Source organism: Schistocerca nitens, chromosome 2, assembly GCF_023898315.1.
Source record: "Schistocerca nitens isolate TAMUIC-IGC-003100 chromosome 2, iqSchNite1.1, whole genome shotgun sequence".
NCBI classification, from domain to species: Eukaryota; Metazoa; Arthropoda; class Insecta; order Orthoptera; family Acrididae; genus Schistocerca; species Schistocerca nitens.
Window position 1 is genome coordinate 857,700,521 of NC_064615.1, and position 18,530 is coordinate 857,719,050.

At 42.5% G+C, this 18,530-nt stretch overlaps 1 protein-coding gene across 1 annotated transcript in view; it reads right to left on the bottom strand.

Moving 5' to 3' along the window:
* The window catches only part of LOC126234673 (NADP-dependent malic enzyme-like), a 112,653-nt gene extending 95,973 nt beyond the window's left edge, over positions 1-16,680 (bottom strand). Inside the window, exon 1 of the mRNA XM_049943413.1 lies at positions 16,106-16,680. Within this exon, the coding sequence (XP_049799370.1) occupies positions 16,106-16,576 (471 nt within the window). The 5' untranslated portion in view covers positions 16,577-16,680. The remainder of the gene's footprint in view (positions 1-16,105) is intronic.
* Between the last annotated feature and the right edge of the window lie 1,850 nt (positions 16,681-18,530).

Below are 18,530 nucleotides of genomic sequence, written 5' to 3' on the forward strand. Positions count from 1 at the left end.
ACAGCGCTCCCGATATCCTGTTTGGGACACATCGATTGCGAAATCAGATTAGTATGGTGGTAACGACAATACTTAACATGCAGATCTCTGTTGCACGAAAACATGTAGGCCCTACTGTATACGTCGCTTTTGAGAACCAGTCTTTGCAGGATACCTAACGAAACATTCCACTGGAGGATGAGCAGTATTTTTGCGTCTTATAGGTAGAAAGCTCCCTTCCGCATAAAATGAATGCTCTTTGAAGCGGGATTTCAACAGAAGTAGTTTCTTGAAACCTCTTGCTTACAAGAACTGAAAAATATAACTGTCGAAGGAAGTGTTACCTGCTAGAAAATAACTTTTTGTGGTATCCAGTGCGTTCAGTACACATTGACAGTTTCTCTGGTAACTGCACAAACAGTGTTTTGGTATACTGCCCAGAACGATTCCTTAGAGTTTTAAAACATGATTTCCTTCCGTCAAGAGCTTGCTTGCTTTCGGTCTTCCATTATAAGTTTGTTTGTAAGAGATTACACATTTGAAGATGTCGCGCTGAATGGGCGATGCTATACTTTTCTGAGTATTCTTTCTTGAGATATGACGTAAACTGTTTCATTGTTTCAAACAACTCAGACTCATCTTGTACACAACGACAGTTGAAATTCCTACGTTTCGAGTGGCTTACTGCGAGTTATTGTCCAAGACCAATCCCATGCTCCCCAATATTATTTTGAGGTAGTGCAGCACTTTAGAAGGTTTCATTTTTGTTTTAAACAATATCATAAGGTGTAGGGGTAACAAGACTTGATGATAAACAACCTGGTTTTAGAAAAGGGCATTAATAGAAAGACAATGTGTTTGCTGTTAATGAACCAACGGAAAAGCACAGATATTAATGTAGTTTCTCATATTGAAGATTACGGGAAGATATTGCATCAAGTGAATTTGAAACTACTGAAAAAGTCCTTGTAAATGCTCGAAGCTCAATAAAAATAAAAATATAGTATACCAATACGCGAAAAATCGAAACGAAGCTGCCAAATACACTGCCGGAAACAACATCGCAATACCAAGAAAGTGTTTTGCGACATAAACGAAAGTTGGTAGGTGTCTTTCTACATCTGAAAGATGACGTCAAATTTCGCGCCAGTCACATAATAGTGGCGCTAGTAGCGCCACTATCAGGATGCAAATAGGGTTTGCTATAAATACAGGCTATAACAGCCGTAAGCATTAGTTGCCTTCAAGACAGGACGTGGTGATTTGATGTTAGAATGCCGTTAACATGACAAAGACACCATTATCGACATCTCACTGAGTTTAAACGAGGTCTTGTAATACGGCTACGAGAAGCTGGACGTTCCTTCTGCGATGCTGCAGGTGTGGTAGCAGGAAGACTGGGCTCCGGACGGCCACGTGGCACTACCATCGTATTCGGCGCATGGCTCTGGCGCATCGTACTTATCTGTAGCAACAATGTGAGCAGCAGTTAGAACGACAGTGACCCAACGAATCTTACAAATCGATTAGTTCAAGGAAAGTTCCTAGCCATACGTCCTGTGACCCTAAACCACCGCCATTTGCAACTTGAGTGGCATCAAGTGAGAGCTCATTGGAGGACAAGGTGGAGGTCTGTTGTGTTTTCTGATGAAAGCTGGTTCTGCCTCGATGCCAGTGACGGCGGTGTGTTGGTCAGAAGGGGCCAGTTGCGGGCCTGAAACTAACCTGTCTGTGTGGTAGATACGCTGGACCTATGATAAGGGGTGCGATTTCGTACTACAGCAGGAGCACTCTCGAGGTTATCCCACGCATCCTGACCGGAAATCTGTTGGTCAGTCTCGTGATTCGATCTCTTGTGCTGCCATTCATGAAGAGCATTCCAGGAAATGTTTTCCGGCAAGATAACACTCGCCCACATTCCTCTCTAGTTACCCAACATGTTCTACTGAGTGTCGACATGTTGGTTTGACCTGCTCTATCACAAGATCTGCCTCCAATCCAATACATATTGGACGACAACTCCAGCTTCATCCACAAACCAGCATTAACCATCTCTGTTGTTGACCGACCAAGTGCAACAGGCATGGAAATCCATCCCACAAACTGACGTCTAGCACCTGTACAGTACAATGCATGCACGTGTGCATGCTTGCATTCAACATTCTGGCGGTTAAGCCGATTATTAGTGTACCAGCATTTCACATTTGCAATGACTTGTCTCACGCGAACATTAACCTATGATCTTGCTATGTTAATCACTTAAATGTTACCTAGACAAATGTATTCCCGAAATTTCATTACGTTACATTAATTATGTTTTGGTGTTGAGATATTTTTCTGTCAGCGTATAATGAAGAATAGCGTTGCAGTATCTCGCCTAAATTTCCAGGATGTATTTATGCGGTGTCTTACACAGATGATAAAAGAATTTAAATCAAAGAGAGAGAAAAGCACGGCAGAAATGAGTGTAATACGGAAACTAATGGCTTCTTGACATGAGAGGAGACAGAAGCTTTCGTAATGATAAAAAAAAGGTCGAATGGTTATTTCATACAGTTTCTCCGATTACAAAGGCAATGATGGAATACAGGGAAGCAGGTAACAGCAAAATTAAAACAAATTGCAGCCTCTTTAGTTTTTCGTTTTGATGTTATTATGGTTTCAATCTTGATGACGAAACCAGCATTATCGTCTTCATGCACGATGGGTCGTTATAGCAGTCCTTTAGTAACTCTCCTTCGTGGAGAACGACAATACATCTTCGTGCTGTTTGATCTGAGATTACCTACTGTATACCATCACGTCGACACAGGGTTAATGAATTTTTCTGTACTATCAAACAACGAGATAACATATGATACAGTTGACCATAATCTTACTTCTCATATCGACGCCAAATTTAGTTACTAACTTTTTTGGCAGGGCTTAGATTTCTGTCAATATGGACGTAAATGCAACGCATAGTTGAACACGTATTCATCGTAGCCTGCTATCGCAATAAGAATGTCGACCTACACGCAATTAGGAACTGTCTGTCTCCAGCAGGTGATCAATTGAAACTACCATTCATGAGCTGCTGTCGTTAATACCTACATTTATGCTTTACGTTTCAGAAAAATAATTTAACACTTGTGGAACTTCTTAATTATGAGCAGAGGCGATTGCAGACAGTCACACAAAACTGTCAGCTTATAGGATATCATACTAATCAGTCCTCGTGACAAGCAACTTACAAACAAATATTATTTACCAGAAAATGAAATAATTCATACTGATAATACAACATCCGTGCCGTAACTTATTTGGACAAGACGTGATGCACAGTCGACAACATATCCAGAACAGCTTCTACATTCGTGTTGGCTCTATAACACACTGGTATCCTACGTACTCACTAGCATTTAATTATAAGAGAATATTTACAGCATTCACCCATAGCGTATTTTTTCAAGCTGCATGTTGTATTACCTGCTGACAGACAGTGCAGTTTTCTTTTTTTTTTTTTTTTTTTTTTTTTTTTACAGTATATGCCAGTTTTACAAGGTTTGATGTCAATGCGGCAAAATTTCAGGGTGATAATGTTATGAATCTAGCTGTAGAAACAAAGTCCCTTTATAAAATAGATCTGATGACGAGCCGCGTACCAGTTACCTAGAATAATAAATGAATATCTTGAAATGTTAATAGCTAGTAGTATGACCTTGCTCCAATAGCTTATCGCGCGGAGTGCTGTCTTGCGATGTAGCTGAATAAGACATTCGCAAATCTGAGTGCTGTAATTAACTGTGGGCAGATTCAACCACAGGTAAATGCCAGTCTCAGAAACCCAAACCGAGCCATCTGATGCAGTGGTTAAGATAATAGATTAAGGTAACAGGCCTGGATTCTGGAGGCGTGGGTTTCAAATCCCCACCTACCAGTCCAGATTTAAGTTTTATGTGATTTTCCTAAATCGGTTAATCCAATTGTGTGAGATGTTCCTTTCAGGAGGATACGGTTGATTTCATTTCCCATCTTTGTCCTAGCTTAGCTATGGTCCGTCTCCAACCAAAACTCTATAGTCTTCCTTCGTATTCTTCATAAAAACCTCACACAAACAGCCAAAACGTTATGATCACCTGCTAATAGCATGCTGGCCGGAATGCAATGCAGCAGCAGTTCTGAGTGTTACGAATTGGAAAAGTCCACGGCAGGAATGTGGAAATATGTGGCTTCGCAAGTCTCTACACAGACCACGAAATCCCAGTAAATTATGGGCTTTTAGTATAGGGCACAGAGGTGGTGTCCGACAGCATCTCAGATGTTTTCCATCAGGTTCAGATCAGACTAATTTGATGGCCAAGACAAGAAATGAGTTCACGATCATGCTCTCCAAACCACGCTAACACAATTCTGGACTTGTGACGGACAGTTATCCTGCTGCAACATGCCGTCATCAAGGAAGATATTAAGCGTTTAGAGAGCAGGTAGTTCGCAGTTATGTTCATGTAGTCCGCAGCTGCCACAGTGCATTCGGTTACTACTACAGGTCCTGTGGAAGCCCAAGTGAATATACCCGTATACTAATGCTGTCCCCACAGGACGGAGTCGGTAATGCTGTACTTGCTTCGAGCAGAAGTTCACCTAGAACAGTGGTCGGCAAACCGTGGCTCGCGAGCCTCAGACAACTTTTTGCTCGTTGAGTGTTACTCAACAAAAATCACGTGTGGTCGCGCACGCACAATGTGAATGAAACTTCCTGGCCTATGCACAGAAGTAGATTCTTGGCCTGGGCTAGAGTATTTTGAAGAAGTGGTGTTAGGCGTGTGTGTAGGTGACTCAGACCACGTTCACTCATTGCCATTCGCACCGCTTTTTCTGCTCGAGACAAAGCCTTCGAAATGGTTCTAAGTCAGGTGCGCGAGATGATTTTTAACGTGCTAAAGTTAGTGCATCATGAAGTGTGCAATCGATTGAAAAAGAAAGAAAGAAAGTAGATAATGAAATAACAAGGAAACATTTGCAAAGCGGTTTAATAATATCCTTGAGTCGTAAATAAGTGGAGCAGATGATGGTAAGGACAAAGAAATATAAGCCTCTCCAACAACACATAAATATACTTGTAAATATGTCTGGTTACTTAAATCAATTTCTTCATACTTTGTTAGTGTTTGTGTCTATCTTCAGGCGAGTGATCTGAAGAGAAGATATGTTGATTTTTTACACCTGGAATAATATTCCTGACTCGTAATCAGCCGAAAAAACTAGTGTCTCTTGTTATTTTCTTATTCAGATCTAAGAATTCATGCGAACGATCATTCTCAACCACGGACCTTATGAAGAGTATATTAAGGAGTTGTCTTGTTGCGGAGAACTTCGAATCTTAGCTAAAATTAGAAACAACATAAAAAGCTGATTTACTCAAATGTCCGAAACAGATGCAAGATCATTATTCACATTAGTTTGTGCCATCACTATAAAGAATTTAATTTCATACATACCTCAAAATCTAACTTTATTCATAAATAACATCGTTATTCAACGTGCCTAAAGCACAACTCAGATTCAAAAGTTTAAGCGAAGTTTGTTAATTTTAGGGAGCTTTGCAGTATGAAAAAAGTTGTAGTGTCGTATATTGAGAAAGGTGTGGTGAGTTTGTTTGGCATATAGAGAGGATGAATGAAAGGAGGCAGACGAGACAAGTATAAAAGACAAATGTGGATGGGTATGAACTTCCAGCATACTGAAATAATTGCTGGTCCTCAACTTCTCTTTGTCCTCAACTTCTCTTAATCAGTGCAACGAAAAACCAGCTGAAGTTGCAAATTTCACTTTTTTTTATTTACTCGGTGACTATGAGCTGTAACTGTTCACTATAAGTATATATTTTTGATATGGTTTTGTATTATTACCCCCCATGAACCATGGACCTTGCGCTGGTGGGGAGGCTTGCGTGCCTCAGCGATACAGATGGCCGTACCGTAGGTGCAACCACAACGGAGGGGTATCTGTTGAGAGGCCAGACAAACGTGTGGTTCCTGAAGAGGGGCAGCAGCCTTTTCAGTAGTTGCAGGGGCAACAGTCTGGATGATTGACTGATCTGGCCTTGTAACAATAACCAAAACGGCCTTGCTGTGCTGGTACTGCGAACGGCTGATAGCAAGGGGAAACTACAGCCGTAATTTTTCCCGAGGGCATGCAGCTTTACTGTATGGTTAAATGATGATGGCGTCCTCTTGGGTAAAATATTCCGGAGGTAAAATAGTCCCCCATTCGGATCTCCGGGCGGGGACTACTCAAGAGGACGTTGTTACCAGGAGAAAGATAACAGGCGTTCTACGGATCGGAGCGTGGAATGTCAGATCCCTTAATCGAGCAGGTAGGTTAGAAAATTTAAAAAGGGAAATGGATAGGTTAAAGTTAGACATAGTGGGAATTAGTGAAGTTCGGTGGCAGGAGGAACAAGACTTTTGGTCAGGTGAATACAGGGTTATAAATACAAAATCAAATAGGGGTAATGCAGGAGTAGGTTTAATAATGAATAAAAAAAGTAGGAGTGCGGGTAAGCTACTACAAACAGCATAGTGAACGCATTATTGTGGCCAAGATAGACACGAAGCCCACGCCTACTACAGTAGTACAAGTTTATATGCCAACTAGCTCTGTAGATGATGAAGAAATTGATGAAATCTATGATGAGATAAAAGAAATTATTCAGATAGTGAAGGGAGACTAAAATTTAATGGTCATGGGTGACTGGAATTCGAGTGTAGGAAAAGGGAGAGAAAGAAACATAGTGGGTGAATATTGATTGGGGGTAAGAAATGAAAGAGGAAGCCGTCTGTTAGAATTTTGCACAGAGAATAACTTAATCATAGCTAACACTTGGTTCAAGAATCATGAAAGAAGGTTGTATACATGGAAGAATCCCGGAGATACTAAAAGGGAAAGAAGTACAGTAGAAGAAGAATGGGTAGCTCTGGGGATGAAGTAGTGAAGGTTCAAATGGCTCTGAGCACTATGGGACTCAACTGCTGTGGTTATCAGTCCGCTAGAACTTAGAACTACTTAAACCTAACTAACCTTAGGACATCACACACATCCATGCCCGAGGCAGGATTCGAACCTGCGACCGTAGCAGTCGCACGGCTCCGGACTGCGCGCCTAGAACCGCGAGACCACCGCGGCCGGCAAGTAGTGAAGGCAGCAGAGGATCAAGTAGGTAAAAAGATGAGGGCTAGTCGAAATCCTTGGGTAACAGAGGAAATATTGAATTTAATTGAGGAAAGGAGGAAACATAAAAATGCAGTAAATGAAGCAGGAAAAAAGGAATACGAACGTCTCAAAAATGAGATCGACAGTAAGTGCAAAATGGCTAAGCGGGGATGGCTAGAGGACAAATGTAAGGATGTAGAGGCTTATCTCACTAGGCGTAAGATAGATACTGCCTACCGGAAAATTAAAGAGATCTTTGGAGAAAAGAGAACCACTTGTATGAATATCAAGAGCTGAGATGGAAACCCAGTCCTAACCAAAGAAGGGAAAGCAGATAGGTGGAAGGAGTATATAGAGGGTCTATACAAGGGCGATGTACTTGAGGACAATATTATAGAAATGGAAGAGAATGTAGATGAAGATGAAACGGGAGATACGATACTGCGAGAAGAGTTTGACAGAGCACTGAAAGACCTGAGCCGAAACAAGGCCCCGGGAGAAGACAACATTCCATTAGAACTACTGACGGTCTTGGGAGAGTCAGTCCTGACAAAACTCTACCATCTGGTGAGCAAGATGTATGAGACAGACGAAATACCCTCAGACTTCAAGAAGAGTATAATAATTCCAATCCCAAAGAAAGCAGGTGTTGACAGATGTGAAAATTACCGAACTATCAATTTAATAAATCACAGCTGCAAAATACTAACGCGAATTCTTTACAGACGAATGGAAAAACTGGTAGAAGCCGACCTCGGGGAAGATCAGTTTGGATTCCGTAGAAATATTGGAACACGCGAGGCAATACTGGCCTTAGGACTTATCTTTGAAGAAAGATTAAGGATTGTAGACTTAGAGAAAGCTTTTGACAATGTTGACTGGAATACTCTCGTACAAATTCTGAAGGTGGCAGGGGTAAAATACAGGGAGCGAAAGGCTATTTACAATTTGTACAGAAACCAGGTGGCAGTTATAAGAGTCGAGGGGCATGAAAGGGAAGCAGTGGTTGGGAAGGGAGTGAGGCAGTGTTGTAGCTTCTTCCCAATGTTATTCAATCTGTATCTTGAGCAAGCAGTAAAGGAAGCATACGTAAAATTCGGAGTAGGTATTAAAATCCATGGATAAGAAATAAAAACTTTGAGTTCGCCGATGACATTGTAATTCTGTCAGAGACAGCAAAGGACTTAGAAGAGCAGTTGAACGGAATGGACAGTGTCTTGAAAGGAGGATACAAGATGAACATCAACAAAAGCAAAACGAGGATAATAGAATGTAGTCGAATTTAGTCTGGTGATGCTGAGGGAATTAGATTAGGAAATGAGACACTTAAAGTCGTAAAGGAGTTTTGCTATTTGAGGAGCAAAATAACTGATGATGCTCGAAGTAGAGAAGATATGAAATGTAGACTGGCAATGGCAAGGAAAGCGTTTCTGAAGCAGATAAATTTGTTAACATCGAGTATAGATTTAAGTGTCAGGAAGTCGTTTCTGAAAGTATTTGTATGGAGTGTAGCCATGTATGGAAGTGAAACGTGGACGATAAATAGCTTGGACAGGAAGAGAATAAGAGCTTTAGAAATGTGGTGCTACAGAAGAATGCTGAAGATTAGATGGGTAGATCACATAACTAATGAGGAGGTATTGAATAGAATTGGGGATAAGAGGAGTTTGTGGCACAACTTGACGAGAAGAAGGGACCGGTTGGTAGGACATGTTCTGAGGTAACAAGGGATCACAAATTTAGCATTGGAGGACAGCGTGGATTGAGACCAAGAGATGAATACACTAAGCATATTCAGAAGGATGTAGGTTGCAGTAGGTACTGGGAGATGAAGAAACTTGCACAGGATAAAAAATGGTTCAAATGGCTCTGAGCACTATGGGACTTAACATCTGTGGTCATCAGTCCCCTAGAACTTAGAAAACTACTTAAACCTAACTAACCTAAGGAAATCACACACATCCATGCCCAAGGCAGGATTCGAACCTGCGACCGTAGCAGTCGCGCGGTTCCGTACTGAGCGCCTAGAACCGCTAGACCACCGCGGCCGGCTGCACAGGATAGGGTAGCATGGAGAGCTGCATCAAACCAGTCACAGGACTGAAGACGACAACAACAACATTGTATTATTGGAAATACCATTTTGACTAACTGGCACGATGATTTGAAAATGGGTCCTAGCCCGAAATAAAGTAAATAAAATAAGTGAAATTTGCAACTTTGGCTGGTTTTTCGTTGTACTGTGGATGGGTGTGTTATATCGATCCCATAACGGTACTTCATTTAATTGAATTACGTCCCTTAGTGAAATTAAACGTTCCTAGTGACATGTAACTTCTCTATTGAGGGAACAGACTTTGCCTGTCATATGTCGGGATAATGGGAGGATGAAGGCGTATGATGGAGTAACACGTCCTGAAAAAATTGTTGTCCAGCTGGCATGGCTAGTAGAACCATCTAAGGACTTTCTGACAGAGGAACAACGTTGACTGTAATGATGTGTTAGGCGAATGGGAACACGACACCACCAATAAGGCTCACGCAGCAGCAGTGGTTGGTACATAGAAAAGCTTAATTCTAGGGGAAAGCAGTAGCTCCTACAAAAATCGCAGTAAGCCGAACACACAGAAATTGGAACGGTGAAATCGATGCGACCTGCAGAAGTGGTCGGGGTGACTTCAACGGCTGCAGTACAGCGATATGGAAAGCAACGAGAAACCACCGCATATCTCTGGTATAAATATCATATTTATTTCTTCTTGGATAAAATATTTCGGAGGCAAAATAGTCCCACATTTGTGTGTATGGTCGGTGACTACTTTGGAGGACCTATCACACGAAAAGTTAATGTCAGATTGCATGCAATCGATGTTAGAATGCTGAGAAATTAGGAAAGGGTACAGATTCAAATTTACGGACTCAGTGAGGTAAGATGGCCAGTGATAAACTGGCAGAGGAGATTGCAGAAACGTTTTTTCCTCTTAATGAAGAAACAACTGCAGAACGAGTCTAAACCTGAATTTCAAGCTAGAGTCAAAATCATAACTCTATATACCGCAGAAAACTTCGTGAGAACTAATCCTTCCTGGAGGGGCTTAGAGGTCAGTTTCAGAGCCAATCTTTCATCTGGCATATACGTATCTACGAGTATACTTCACTGTATGATGAAAAGCGGAGGGTACTTAGTGTACAATAAACATATCCGTTCCTACTTGCTTCTTTCCCCAAAGGTACGCCTTAAATTTTTTTGGATCGTTGCTCGAGGTATAAGCTGGAGGGAACACTTAAACATAAACTCGTGTTGGAAAATGGGTTCTCAGAATTTCGAAAGGAAGCCTACAACTACTCGTACATACACGCGTATACTGTGCAAGTCAATATACGGTACATGGCGGAGGGAACCTTGTATCGCTGTCAGTCGTTCTTTCTGTTTCACGCAAATGGAGCGAGGGAAAAGCGACTCCGTGTGTGCCTCCTTACAGTCTCTGGCTTCTTTTGTCGTCGCTGTCTTTACGAGGGATGTACATTAGTGGTAGTAAAATTATATTGCAGTCTGCCGTAAATGCTGGTTCTCTAAACTTTCTCAATGGTGCTTCGCAAAAAGAACTACTTCTATCCAGGGATTCTCATTTGAATTTACGGAACATTTCCGTAGTACTTGCGAATTGCCGGCAACAAATCTAGCAATACGCTTCTGAATTGCTTCGACAGCTTTCATTTATACGACATTCTCGGAATCCTAAACACTCGAGCATTATTCAAGCATGGGTCGCACTAGTGTTCTGTACGTGATCTTCTTTATAGATGAGCTACCCTTTCCTTGAATTCTCCCAATGAACCGAAGTCGACCATTTGTCTTCCCTACAATTACCCTAACCTGTTCGTTCCATTTCATGCAGCTTTACAACGTTACGCTAAGGTATTTAATCGACTTGGCAATGTCAATCAGCACACCACTAACACAGTATACGAAATTGCAGGACTGTTTTTCCTACTCAACTGCATTAACCAACACTTTTCCACGTTGAGGGCAAGGTGCCATGCATTACAAGTATAAATTCTATCTATGTTATCCCGTATTCTGCTACAGTCACTCAACGACGACACTTTCTCTTACACTGCAGCGTCATCAACAAACAGTCTCATATTTCTGCCCAGATAGGTCGTTTATGCGCTTTGAAAATAAGAGCGGTCCTGTCACACTTCCTTGGAGCACTCCTGTCTTCAATGAACAAAAATAGGTTCAAATAGCTCTGAGCACTGTGGGACTTAACTTCTGAGGTCATCAGTCCCCTAGAACTTAGAACTACTTAAACCTAACTAACCTAAGGACATCACACACATCCATGCCCGAGGCAGGATTCGAACCTACGACCGTAGCGGTCGCGCGGTTCCAGATTGTAGTGCCTAGAACCGCTCGGCCACCCCGGCCGGCTTCAATGAACATCTGCCCTCCGGGGCAACGTACTGGATTCTATTACTTAAAAGTTCTTCGAGTCACAATACGCAGCTCCGTTCTTGATGCGTTTCTCACTAGAGTTTTTTTGAGGATTTTTTTGTCGTGCTCGCACTGACTAAATAATTCTCATGAGTTGTTGGAACTAGAATTTCATAAGTGGCCTAGCGTTTTTCTTGGTGAACAACACTTCCGAATGATTTTTCCGATAACGCTCCGTCATCCTGTTTCCAGGACGATAGATTTATGCAGTCGTTCCGCGATAAATCGCCCTGGAAAGCTACTCCTTGAAGCCTGGTTGTCCTGACTGATTCTAATGAATGATTACATGATCAACTCCTATCGGGACTTTCGGATATTCGTGGAAATTAAATCAGATAAACCGTGTTGAGGGTGAGTTGCTAGTAGTTACAACGAGAGATAGCTATGTCTAGATCTTCCTGCAGCAATCTTCTAACGATATGATCTCCCTCTCCCTAATTACAGATGTGTCGTTTCCGAAAAGCCTCAGAGAGGTAAAAGTTCTTTCAGATTGCTTAATGTCTCGTCAGCAGAACTTCCTCAAATATACCAGACGATGCTTTCGCTTCTGAAAATGATAAGAAAGAGGTACTACGCGATGCTAGTAAAGTCTTCAGTCTCGAGTTTCATACGGGTTTTCATAAATACGTGGTTTGTAAATAGGGCGTCGATGTGGATCTGTATCGAAGGTTTCTCGGAAATCACGAAACACAGCATCAAACTAAAGTTCACTGTCTACAGCCTTCTGGATCTCATGAATGGACAGTGTGACAAACACCACACATGGTCCAGGAGCCTTCCATTTGCAACGTTCCCTGGAGACTATTTGCTGTTATTAATAACTTGCACTTATTTATGTAATAATAATATTTTTCCAGATACATTTACAATAATCGTTTTTCTTCTTGCCTCCATCTCATGGTGGAGGGCAGAACCTGTATACGAGTATTACAGGTGTACGCAGGCTGTGGGCTATCTCTTAATAAACCGTAATATATCAAAAGCTTTATCATTATAACGAGGACTACGCATCAGCTTTGTTAAAAAATTCTTACAGTTTTTTTTTAGTCTTAACACAGTCGGAGAGAAAATCCTGCCCGTATATGCCTTGCTGCGAAAAATTCTACATCAAGAAGACGAGAGGCAAATTTTTAATTAACTCCCATCGAAGTCTGATTGGCTTCATACAGAATAGGAATCAAGAGTTCCCAGCATCGAGGATCATGAAACCTCTATCGCTTGTCTTCGTTTGTTTTTCAGGTGGGCGCTAAAGTTTTTCTGTTTTTAATGTTTTCATATCCTTGTGACAGTCAAAAGAATTGTGTTACGTTCTTGTGAAAATTAATGTCCAAAGACAGAATTTAATATATCATCTTTCATTTCATCACCTTCCGTTTCAGCTCCATCATGACCAATGAGCACCTAAAAAGGCCACTTTGATCTGTTGACTGATATCAGACAGGAAATCTATCACAGAGCCTTTAATACCTGTGTATTGAGCCAAAAATCTTCCATGTTCTCCTCCCCTTTGCTAAATGTTTATTCTTGGCTGATTTTGATAGTTTCTTTACATTTTCTTCCTCCCCCGGTTCCTGTTGTCAGCAGGTACAATACGTTTCTCTCACCACTTCCAGGGTATTCTGTATGCCAAAAATGAATTCTTGGGACCACTAACCTTTCAGTTCTTCTTTTGGAATGTCCACCGGATATGCAATACCCTTGCTGTAGTTCAATGTTGTGTGTATCTCAGTTTCAATGGCACATTCCCCAATGCTTTTCGCATTTTGTAGGTTTGTCGCTTGTCGGGAACTGGAGGGTTCGACCAACAGTGTTTCACTCCACAGCTGCTTGACAGATTTTAATATACTTGCTATACCCTCTAAACACATGTGAATGTAGGAAGGGGAAACTTTCTCAAAGGTTCCCTCTCTTCGTTTAACTATGAAAAACCTCTTCTGAGCCTAACCATGCGTTCTGTTACTAAAGACAGAACTACCCTGAATAAATCTAGAATCTGGAGGACTGTTCACACGAGGCCTCTCGAGAGATTGGTGTCGATATCTAGTAGCGGCTCACTCATTCTGCTGGGAGGTGGAGGAGAAAATTTCGAGGGATCCCTCTCAGACCCACGAGCAACTAGGGTAATAAGGATCCACTCAGACAGAGCCCCGCTTGCCTGAGTAAGCCTTATAAAACTGAGGTGCGGCAGTTTCCCTAGAAGTCGACCTTTAGTCATCATGAAGTTCCTGCATAGAGTGCCTAAACAATCTATGAATAAATCATCACAAAATTCACTAAAAAAAAGAACGAATTTTAGATAAAAGCGAACTGTCAAAGTACAATGAAACTATTGCGTGGATTGCACAGTAAAGTCGGAGAGTGGCATAAGTTCTGACGTACTACCGCAATTCGAAACAAACGAAATTGCTCACATTACTGTAGATCTACTTGCTGTGGTGTAATAGTGTTCTGCTAGTTGTGACAAGTTTCTGCAAACTATTGAAACTTGATGAACCATATACGAAGGACGCGTTTTTGAGATTCGTCCAGAAATGTAAACGTAGTCTGGAGGGACATTACAAATTTTTCTACTTTAGATGGATGTTCAGTTAGTGTTTGCCTTCAGAACAGGACCCACTTGAGAGCTCAAACGGCCCTATTCGCTCATTGTACTTCTCAAACCATTTGTGCGTTTCATTTCCAAGAAGCTCTGCAGGAGCTCTGCCGTATTTGTCATTCGTCGAAACGCAAGCATGCGTCTGTAGAAAATTGCTTGTTTACTTCTACCAAGTTGACCTGTTTCGAAGAAATTCGTCTTAGCGTAAGGAAAACAGTTCTAGATCCCTAAAAGGAAATGGCTTCTTAAACGGCAAATACTTCTTTAGTATTCGAGCAGTCTGGTTCGTCTTGTTTCAGGGCTTTAGCAACGTTCTACACCTTTGAAGGACATTTTTAGTTCTTTACGTGTTCTTTTTTCGCTGAAATTTAATCTTATAAGTTTTTTAATGACTCCATGATGCCTAACTGTTATTTTTTATTTCATTTCTCGCATCACGGACGCATTAAAAATTCGTTGCACCGTGGACCTAAGATCAAGAAAAATAATTTGTCTCATTAGTATTTGTTTCGACCTTTTTTTTTTTTAATCTTACTAATGTATCAATTTTTACAAGGTATAAAAGGGGCTTCATTTCTACCAAGGCCACAATTCGTGTCTGGGCCTCCTGTTCGCTAGGCAGATGCGCTAACCGCTATGCTACCCAGGCACAGTGGCACGGAATCTCCTCAATCCAAAGTCCCATTCACATCTTACCTCACCCTAAACTAAAAAGTATTGCAGAGGTTCTCCAACAGTATTGGAATAGCGGCTCAGCATCGAACGAAATGGGGGCTCCTGTCTGAAACCCAGGTTTAGGTGCAATAATTCAATGAGACCATATGGTTTCAGAGACCTTTTCAAGTCTCAAACTTCTATAATGTATATAGTGGTTTTGCACAACTGTATGGATTGGGGGGGAAGTGAGGCGTGCTAGGGTAGTCTGTGCAGTTGTGCAAAGCCATTTTGCCAGGGTGGCGTTGTGGTTACCACATCTGCCAAGTAAGGAGGAGGCCGGGGTTCGAACTCCGGCCTTGTTAAAAATCTTCATTTGTCGCTTCAGTCTGCTTATACACATCATAGACGTCTTGAGACCTGGATAGGTCTCTAGAACCATATTGTTTCATTTGAGTTTAGCATAACAGAATACAAACTGAGAGCATACCGAAGAAAAACGAATGTAATGGAGAATAAACAAAAAAAGTTTAGAGTCCCTGTAGTAGCTGAAGTGAAGAAATTCTGCTGACTTGGAAGCAAAACAACGCAGACGGACGACGCAAGGAGGGTATAAGAAGCAGAGGAGCAGGCTGGCATAGGCAAATAGTGCATTCCTCGCTAAAAAGTGTTTTTAGTATCACACATAGGCATTAATACGAGAGGAAAAAATTCGGGAATGTACATCTGGAGCACAGGAGGATTGAATCGTGGACTGTGTGAGAAAACGGAAAAAAGAGAATCGAAGAATTTGAGATCTTATAGAAAAATGCTGAAAATTAATTGGAGTGATAAAACGAAAATTGTGGAGGTTTTCCTCAGAATCAGCGTGGAAAGGAATATGTGGACAACACTGATTAGAATGAGGGGCAGGATGATAGTACATGCCTTAAGGCATCGTGGAATATGTTCCATGTACTAGACCAATCCGCAGAGGCCAAGACAAAGAATGGAATGTGTCCAACAAAACATTCGAAGACGTTCGCTGTAAGTGCTAGTCTGATCTGAAGAAATTGGCACAGGAGAAGAAGGAGTAGTGGGTCGCATAAAACCAGTCATAAGACTGGTGACACCCTGTCCCCCTCATCCAATTCCCCTCATCCCCGTCCCCTAAATGTATCTTTTTCAGTTATTACGCTACGCACCTTGTTGAGCTGAGGGCTGCGCAGGTGATCCACGCCCCTGGTGAGTGAAGGGTAGGCGGCTGTTCCCTCATCGCATGTCGCCCACTGTCCCAGCTTGTCCCTCCGGAGGTCGGACACGGCGGCCGCTGCTGGTGGCGTCTTCGCAGTCGGAGCTACCGGTGTTTCCACGGACTTGCCAGCGACTGGCTGCTTCTGTGGGACGAGAGCAGTACCTGTTACTGTCTCGTCAGGCGGTACTCTCTGAGTCCTGGGCGCTACACCTGGTTTTGACTCTGAGGTCGGTCCCTCTGCTGTACCGCCAGTTGCAAGGGTCGCTTCTCCGCCTGCGTTCGCTTGACCCGGATCGAGCTCCTGTTTTGTTGTCGTACCCGTCGCCTTCTCGTCTGCATTGTCAGCAGCACCGGTTGTCGACACCGAGTGCGTGCTATGTTCTGCCGTTTCACTTTTCTCATCCTTTGCCTCAAGCGCCATCTTCCAAGTGCCTTCGCTCGCCGATACGGTGTCCACGGTTAACAGATTACTGACGGCGATATTTCGTTAATGCTTGGTGACTCTGGGTGATATAGTAGCGCAGATTTCTGTGCGACCCCAGCGTTCTCCGGTTCTCACAGCTGCGCCTCCGTTATAAATAAGCCCGGTCCGGAAAAGGCAGAGAGGAAATGCCTCCGCGTCAATCGAAAGGATGGACTCCTGCTTAGATTGAAGGCCGTTACAGATAATAAAGTGCCACTCGCCTGCGCAGCCGAGACCCGGCAGCTCAGTGTCTGCGGGCAGGGGGTTTGCCACCATCCGTAATAAAAAATATAAAAAAAAACCTGTGTGCTTTTTTTTACGATAGAACTTCAGAGGTGTCATACTACTCTGGCACAGAGATAATGACAAGAAAATGACGAAGTAGCGGACAGATTGAGTGAAAAAAGTCACTAAAACGCGCTTTATAGACGCACTCGAGTCGAAGGTATCCGGCTAAAACCCTGGTAGCAGAAGAAATTTTTATCACCAGTATTCGGTCCTATTCAAGAGTAGTACTCTATGCGCCGGAGCGGGGTTTTCCCCTCTTTCTTCTCCCTAACCGTCAACGACACAAACACAACGCTATAACATCTACATCTACACCTACATAGATATACCGCAAACCACCGTAAGGTGCGTGGCGGAGGGTACTCTGTACCATTACTTGTCATTTCCTTTTCTGTTCCACTCGCAAATAGAACGAGGGAAAATCGACTGTCTGTATGCCCCCGTATGAGCCCTAATGTCTCGTATCTTATCTCTGTAGTCCTTATACGCAATCTATGCTGCCGGCAGTAGAATCGATCGGTACTCAACTTCAAATCCCTGTTCTCTAAATTTTCCCAATAGTGTTCTTCGGTACGGATCCCAAACACTGAAGCAGCATTCATGAATTGGTCGCACCAGCGTCTTATATGAGGCCGCCTTTGCAGGTGAACCACTCTTTCCTAAAATTCTCCAATTAAAACGAAGACGGCCATTCGCCTTCCCTACCACAGATTTCACATCCTCGTTCCATCTCATATCACTTTGAAACGTTACACCCAGACTTGACTGTGTCTAGCAGGACACCAGTAGTACTGAATCCGAATACTACAGGTTTGATCTTCCTACCTATCCTCATTGACTTACAATTTTCCACATTTATGGCTAGCTGCCATTCATCACACCAACTGTAAATGTTGTCTAAGTTGACTTGTATCTTCATACAGACACTCAACTTGGACTCCTTACCGTACACCACGGCATCATCAGCAAACAACCACAGATTGCTGTTGTTTGTAACGAACAATGGATCAGTTCCATTATAAAGTTAACTGACTTTTTTCTGTGCCCCACCAACGAAAATGAGGTCAATCGCCACTGAGTCAGCCACTAAATTTGTAGCAACTTTTACGTGGCAAATACGTGTTGATAACTAATTTATGGACTCAAGAAATCAAAGCTGTGTAGGTGAACAACAGGCGCTAACATTCTTGAATGCAGAGCTAAAGGGTTCTGGATCTGTAAAAATGGTTACTGGCTAAACATCTGTTTGAGATAAGAAGTATCTGACTGTATCGTATATTGCCAATAATTCCTTATCATCTGCACCGCCGATTTTTAGGGAGATACTTCAGTGATCGATAGTGTTGATCTACTTGTTGGCAGAGTGCTACAATGATTACTGGTTGACTCGTGTCAACGACTATAGTCATGTGCACGTGGGGAATCTGGTGAGTATGCGAAACTGGCTGGCATCAGCTCACCTAGGAACCGTGGAATGCCTTGCACACTTAACAGATCGGTGTCCTGTGGTGTCGCAGCCTGCGAGTACATCTGTCAGCTGTGTCCGTACGTCTGTCATTGCCGGGAGGTGACGTCGATAAAAATGTACGATTCCAGGAAACGTCTCAGTTGCTCATAATCTGCT